A 7,910-nucleotide genomic window follows, 5' to 3' on the forward strand; every position below is an offset into this window, starting at 1 on the left:
GTGGTGGCTAGAAGAGTTTGGATGAGGAGAAATCATTTCATTTTCCAACAAGAGTTCAGATGTCCCAACTCAGTAGCTAAACTAGCTAAGGAAATTCTAAATGAATTCTAGCCCTATTAATGAGTCAGTTCAACAAATTTTTGTGCAGCACATGAACACATCATGGATCCCACCCCTAAAAACATATATAAACTCAATTGGGATGCTGATGTCGATAGAATTCAATGCAAGATTGGGATAGGCCTAATCATCAGGACTGGAATGGGAGGGTTGTGGCAACTTCAAGGAAATATAGACCCCTCTTCCCTAACCCTTTGTTGGCAGAGGCTATGGGAGCTATGTAAGCCTCTTGTTTTGGTCTACAACTAGGAATCAAAAGGATCATCCTTGAAGGCGACTCCAAGATAGTCATCTCAACAATCAACAGTAGAAAGGAGAACTGGTCAGCTACGGGTATGCTCATTGAAGATGTCAAGATTCAGCTGAATAGCTATGAAGAGTGGTCAACTTCACATGTTAGAAGGGAAAGAAATCAAGCTGCTCATAAGCTTGCTAGGGATGCATTGTTACATTCCATCTCTTCTGTTGATATGGAAATTATTCTCCATTTTATTCATAGTTGTTACTGAAGGACTATAAATGAAATTCTTCTTTCAAAAAAAAAGATCTATCTTTTTGAAAAAATATTAAATGAGACTTTAACATTACTCATATTCCAATATATGGCCTTTTTTTTTTTTTTTGATGGAATATATGGCCTTTTAAGTGTGCCTTAGGTTGTACTTACCATTTCGCAAACTGACAAATAATAAAGCAAGAGATTATACAGAGAACTGTTTATTTTAACTAGTTTTGGTGCAGCCGATTCTCATTTGCCAGTTGGAATGAAAAACTATAATAAGCCCGTACCAGAGGAGAAGGCCCCTTTGACATGACAACATTTAATTTGCAAATATAAGAAAAAAGACCAAGATCTAAACTGTACAAAATTACTTGGTTTCATTTCAAAGGAATACCAAGAGTTCTCAATTAATTGTGCCCCGATCTAAGATTCTCTGAGACCAGCACGTGATACGTACAGCTGTCTAACCTGTCAACTCTTGAGTTACATGAAAAGCACATTATATTGTACAAAAGAGTAAAAACTATCATACAGATTGTGAGTTGCTGGCTTGCATAGCTTCCTGTAGGCATTTCACAGCATCATCGTACCTTAAGAATCCCATGAACCAAAATTCATGGTTATCAATAGAGATGACCTGAATATACCTTTCAGCGGGATTGTTTCTGCTTGTTGATGGATTAACAGCTTTGAGCTGATGTAATGGGATAACTACCTATATTAAATCATCACACAGAAAATAGGTAAAAAACCCCCACAGAAAACTCAGAAATGGAGGCAACTTCCATCTTGATATCCAAAAAAACAGAAAAGAATCGTATGATCAAAACACATGTTACAAAGCCAAAACAGGTTCTATGACTCCATCACTTTTACTCTCTAAAGGAACATCTCACCACATTATTCCTCAAGAGTATTGACACCTCAGAAAACACTACAGAAAGGTATGTGTAGGATATAGCTAAAAATCAGCAATATAGTCTTGATTTACCAACAGGTCTTTCCCATCATAGAAGAAGACTCAAACTTGATGATAACCAAATACTAAGTTTTCGCCAGGGATGAAGCCAAGATCTACTTAAGAGATATTGAGAGAGAAGGGGGGAGGGGAGGAGGGGGGTGTAAGCAACAACCATTTCTTAATAGTGACTTTAAATTGAATCAAATTTACAGAACCTCTCTCACAACAACATAACTTCTCTCACAACATTATATACCAAAATTTCCTATAACATCAAAATATCAAAAGCAAAATCTTCCAAATATTTAATAAAGAAACTTTTATAACATTCATTTAGTCTTCTACCTTTTTAGAGAGACAATGCGACTTCAAATTACAAAATAAAAGAAGACCTCTTAAACATCTAAAGAAAGTACCCTCATGCTAGCCCAACTTCATATCATCAGCTTCTATTCCCCCAATCAAACGGCCCCGAAATAATATCATAAAAAAAAAAACCATGTCCAATAAAAATGTAAATGGAATACATAGTAGGATGTGACTCTGAAAATTTGTTGTCCATGGGCCCATAACAGATCAGGATCATAATAGTTCCTAACTTGAAATCATTTAAAAGATTTCAAACTTCTTATGCTGGCATCATATCTCAACTTAAGCAAATTTCCTATTTGTTGAATTGATCCTTGTCAAGTTTTGTGCCCTGACATTGTACGCAAGACCATCAAGTTGGCAGGCAGTCAAAAACTACTCCCCCAAGCGTCTAAAATGAATTCCGATTCAAAATCTTAAGTACAAGCTACGTAATTCCAGAGGACTTGTGGACTAGCCAAGGGGAACAATGCCCCTCTCCACCAAAAGCCCTGTCAAGATTGGGAATTCATATTGGAATAAATAAGTTAGTCAGACTCAGGCCCAAAACTCCCTCGCACCTTTAGCATAGTGCACGTAACCCCATCCAACTAAATAGTCAGTTAAGTCTTGTCTTCTCATCCCCCCTCTCTCCTCGTTACTGTTATTCAATCACAAATATATACCAGAGGACTTTTGGGGTAGCCAAGGGGAACAATGCCCCTTTACACCAAATGCCCTGTCAAGTTTGGGTATTCCTAGTGGATTAAATAAGGGAGTCAGGCTCTGGACCAAACTCCCCCGCACCTTTGGCATAGTGCACGTAACCCCATCCAACTAAATAGTCTAGTCAACTACTGTCTTCTCTTCCCCTCTCCCTCCTCATTACTGTTATTCAATTACACATATATAAAGGTGCCGAAAAAATTATATAGATTTTGCTTCAAAAAAAGTCCAACAAGATTCAGATACTCGAGATAAAACTTACACTAGGTTAAAGTAAGCATTAAAAAAGAAAAGAAATCTTCACAATATATATCCTATTGTGTGCAAGCATATAGGATTTGTCCAAATGTACCTCATAATAGCTCCATTCAGTTTGTCCATTAACTTTATATGAAAGAGGATTATCGCTACAAAAGGCAAGCTTTGCTGAAGATAGATATAAAACTCCTATGACTGGACCGGCTGATGTGGATAGGTAACATGCATATGAATCTTGAAGTTGCTCTTCAGGAACAGTCTCAAAAGTTTGTCGGAAAATTTTCTCATAACCTCCTTCTGCTAGGACCTTCGTTCCTTGTGCAATTCTTCCCAAAGCAGCATCAACAAAACTAGGGCTGGTTTTCACTATTTTCAAAAGGAGGTGACTATATTACTAAAAGGAAAAGAAAAAAAGAGCTTTCACCAGGAGATTCATGTATGAAAAATGTGAAAACTTGAAAAAGTAATTATAACAAATTAAAAGCAACCTACATAAAAACAAAGAACAAAATAGAAAGAGACATTAATCATCTCTTTCAGTACTAAAATTATAAAAACAAAATCCTCATTTTTTCCTTAACATGAATTAAAAAAGAAGATTCTAGAATAGGTGGTTTGGTCACGTTTGAACAGGACCACTACACAGACCAAGGTTACATGTACTGTTATGGTGGAATAAGCGCATGGACCATGATTATGAGAAGAGGCATCATGATCTAAAATTTTAACTCCAGATGTCTGCCCAAATGCGACACCACAGCAGATGGCATGCTTAATAGTTTGGCAAATAAAACAGTGATCTAGATGTGCATTTGTAAACCAAAAAGACAAAATAAAAGGCAGGTTTCTCCACTTCGAGTTTACAAATGCGCATGAAAGCCAGCTCAGAAATTCACCTTTTACATTTGACTAACAAGCCATGCTACTTCTAACACCACCAACGTGATGCCCACATAACACCACTAACGTGACAGACATACATTAGCCATAAAAAATAAAAATTAAAAAATCATACCCAAACCTTGAATACCTGTCAGTCATGACAGTTGCATTACGTAAATGTTAAGAGTACCATTTACTCTTGATATATTTTTTTTTTGATAAGTAATAACTTTATTAATAACAATGTAATAGGCATAGCCCGAGTACACAGGGAGTATACACAAGAAACACCTAATACATTCTAGAACTTAGAAAAACGAAGACAAGAACGCGTTTACATCCCCTCCCTTCAGTACAATAAAAATAAGGGATTAAAGAGTACTCTTGATATATATATATATATATATATATATATATATTTTGCTAGGAAAAAGGTGGGGGGATTCATACTTTAGTTCTCCAAATGAGAAACCAATGCTAATGCCATTTGGGCCAAAGGCCACTGGCACATTACTCTTGATTATATAGCAATACTGGCATCACCATAAAAAAGACACTAATTCCTATAAACTGCTTAGAATCATACGTCACCCCAGCATTATTTAACATCCTGCTTATTTTAAAACTTATAATGATATATTGCTCAGAATCTTGACATCAAACAACCTTATAGCCTTCAATTTTATAATCAGAAAATAAATTTTTTGCCAGATAGGGAGTCCCAAGACATCCTATCAAGTGGATCTTCATAATATGGGTCAATAATTTCAACAATTTAGGAAAGGGATAGTGTATATCGGACAAGCCCATAATTAAATAAAACAGAATTTCATAGGCAATAAGAATCTCTACTTACTTAAATGCATACTTATAATGATATATTGCTCAGAATCTTGACATCAAACAACCTTATAGCCTTCAATTTTATAATCAGAAAATAAATTTTTTGCCAGATAGGGAGTCCCAAGACATCCTATCAAGTGGATCTTCATAATATGGGTCAATAATTTCAACAATCTAGGAAAGGGATAGTGTATATCGGACAAGCCCATAATTAAATAAAACAGAATTTCATAGGCAATAAGAATCTCTACTTACTTAAATGCATATAAACACCAAGTTTTAGTATCGAAGTTCATAATATTTGGAACAACAAAGAACAGAATTTGGCAATGTTAAGGCTGTAATTACTCTTAATGGACTCATCAAATGGATTCCATAATTTACATTCCCACAGCTTGAGAACCATTCCCAAAAATCATATGCTTGGTATTCCAAAAATTGCAGGAAACTTCACCAATTGAAATATGTTTTCTAGAATTTTAAGATACAGCAACTGTATTTGACACTTGTCTGAAAACATCTTAAAAACTCACCTTCTATACCTAAGAGAGATGCAAAATTATTATTTTGCATGACTGCAAATCTTTTTCATGATTGTTAAAACCTATAGTTCTTATGCATGTGAAGAGATAAACATGCATACATAACTAATAACATATAACACCTAACCATGTCGAAACTAAAACGCTAGTTTCAGTGTCCACAACTTTAAGAAATTGATACTGCTTGCTCAATGAGGTGAAAGATGCTACCGATACCCAATGAGCAATGATCTTCGCAAGGAACTATTATTCAAGCATTCAATGTTGTAAGCAAGACCAGTTTTTTAATTTTCTGCACTCGCATCATCATCTGAAGTAAGTCTATTTTATTCCTACAATGAGAAAACAGAAGGAAAAAGAAGCATCCTCTTCACTTTTACCCTCCTATTCATTCATGTGGATAACTTTTACCAGCCACTTTTTTGAAGTGATCTTCCTCAGAATCCAGAGATTAATATTTTCGCTATTCTCTTACTTGTCTCTTTCATGGAATTATTATAAAAGATCAATGAATCGTCACCCCGATATTGTTAATCACACGCTAAACTGTGTCAATTTTTTCCCATAGTCCCCCAAAACCCTTTACCTTGAAACAAGCAATATAACTCCCAACAAATAGAGCTATAATAAGAAAGCCCAATAACTAAAGGAACCACCAGACACATCTACGTACAAAATTTAAGGTTTTCAGCACTAATGTTTATCCGGATATTTGAGTTTCCGATCATTGAAAATCATAGGTGCGCCAAAACCTATATGCAGGGAATTAAACAACTTAACCATGCAGCATTCAACGCAATAAAAGAACGACATCTTTAAAATAAATTGAAACGAAAGAAAGAAGACCGAAAATAAAAACACTAACAGTGTTGCCAAGTGTTTCCAGCGAGATCTTCAGCTTTCTTGGTGGCTTCCCCAACCTTCTTTCCCCACCTACCGAGGACATTCCGTACGTTGTCCATCTTATCTGCCCAAGAAAATAACACAGAAAGTCCATCAATACCAGATGATTCGCGTAGGTAGAGCCAATACCTAGCCGTATAAAAAAAAAGAATACTATTACCCTTGAAGGAAAATGAAGACGAGGAGGGCGCAGGGGAAGGAGAAGCGTATGAATTGGATCCGTGAGGGGGCGACATGGCGGACGATTCGGTCACCAGTTCGGGGCCCCAATGCACCGAATTTCTCGAAGCCGTACGGTTCGTCGATGGCTCGGTCTCAGCCAGAGATGGAGTCTCAATCACGTTTCGTGACTCCGATCCCAACACTAAACTCGTCCGCTTCGTGTCCCCGCTCGGTTCTTTGGAATGTGCATTCGTGGCGGTTTCCTCTGCCTCAGGCCTGGGATTTTCCATTTTCTTGGGTCGTTCTTTTGGAGGTTTCGATAACGCTAATTGAATGTATATTGAATATGAGATTTCGTGGTACGTGGGCAAACGCTCTTATAAATACTCTCATTTGAACGTTCGATCGCAGCGGAGCATATTCAAATGAAAATTTGTACGAATAATCTTAGAAAAATTATATTTATCCTCACGATTTCAACATTCGCATCATATATTTAGATCATAAAAATATATTTATAGTTTTAAAATATGCACTTTTTTTTTTAAATAAATAAATATGATATCTACTTAAAAAAAATATATATTTTTTAATGATAAGCCTCTCTCTTTTTTAAAATGAATATTAACAAAATAAATTTAATTTTTTTAAATCAAAAAATAAAATTAATATTAAAAAAATATATTTTAATAATATTTTATTTTATTTTTAATATTAATTTCAATTCACTTTATCTCTTCTTATTGACAAAAATAAACGAAGAAGCCTTATCCAAATATAAAGCCCATCTCTTCGTCATGTCATGGGATCGTCTCATGAGTAATTTTCTCAATCAAGTCTTGAGGTCGAATCAATTTTACTTTTCATTTTTCTTATATTTCTGAATATTTTTAGAAGAAAATTCAATTAGATCATGAGTTATTTTTAGTTAAGAAAATATATAAATGTTGATTTTTTTAAAAATAAACAAATAAATTTTAATATATTCAATTTAGTTTAAAAGGTGGGCTGTGAGTGGCGCATGTTGCAACATGAATTTTCAGTGTAGCTTTATATATATGTTAGGAAAATTTCCAATTTGGATTTAAAGCCTCTTTGTTCATTTTTGCTTTATGTTATTTTATTAGGTGCATAGATTAAGGTCCTGTTTGTTTATAAGATTCAGTTGAGATCAACTCAATTCAGTTTAATTTTAATCTGAGTCTAACATTTAAACACTCAACTCTCAAATTATAAAACTCATTTCAATTCAAAATCTTCTTATACGTGAAACTTACAATATTTTTTAATTTAATATATTTTTTATATGTGAGATCTATAATCTTTTTTAATTTCTTATAAATAGTACTAAATTTATTTTAATATATAAATATATCTAAATTTATTTTAGATAGACTTTATATAATTTATTATATTTATTTAATTTATTATTATTTATAAAGAATTCAATTCGATTCAGTTCAACGTCTAAACGCACGTAGAGAAAAAAGATTGAGGTTCTTAAGTAGACTTGGTCTGCAAGAATAATGGATCAGTTTACAACTTCCACTTGGAGTATATATATATATATATCCTGCAATAATCGTTTTTTATGACTGCTGCGAGCCTGGATAAGTTCAAAGCTCACTTTGACTCTTTCAGACACAAAGCTTCTTCTTCCCTT

General features: G+C 34.4%; 1 protein-coding gene across 1 annotated transcript; it reads right to left on the bottom strand.

Annotated features, from left to right (window-relative positions):
• Positions 1–975: 975 nt before the first annotated feature.
• LOC108998212 (GLABRA2 expression modulator-like) lies at positions 976–6,673 on the bottom strand. Its single transcript, XM_018974713.2, has 4 exons — positions 6,246–6,673; positions 6,048–6,149; positions 3,010–3,281; positions 976–1,337 (listed from the first exon to the last, which is right to left on the bottom strand). Exons 1-4 carry the CDS (start codon positions 6,535–6,537, stop codon positions 1,149–1,151), a joined length of 855 nt encoding a protein of 284 aa, XP_018830258.1. The 5' UTR covers positions 6,538–6,673; the 3' UTR covers positions 976–1,148.
• Between the last annotated feature and the right edge of the window lie 1,237 nt (positions 6,674–7,910).

The sequence above is a fragment of the Juglans regia genome, chromosome 12, assembly GCF_001411555.2.
Source record: "Juglans regia cultivar Chandler chromosome 12, Walnut 2.0, whole genome shotgun sequence".
Taxonomy (NCBI): Eukaryota; Viridiplantae; Streptophyta; class Magnoliopsida; order Fagales; family Juglandaceae; genus Juglans; species Juglans regia.

Bases quoted from the DNA above. Each gene is read 5' to 3' on its own strand.
- LOC108998212 (XM_018974713.2), bottom strand. From the start codon at position 6,537: ATGGAAAATCCCAGGCCTGAGGCAGAGGAAACCGCCACGAATGCACAT. The intron at 6,150-6,245 runs GTAATAGTATTC...TTTCTTGGGCAG, and splicing joins GTCTTCATTTTCCTTCAAGG to ATAAGATGGACAACGTACGG. The intron at 3,282-6,047 runs GTTAGTGTTTTT...TTTTGAAAATAG, and splicing joins TGGAAACACTTGGCAACACT to TGAAAACCAGCCCTAGTTTT.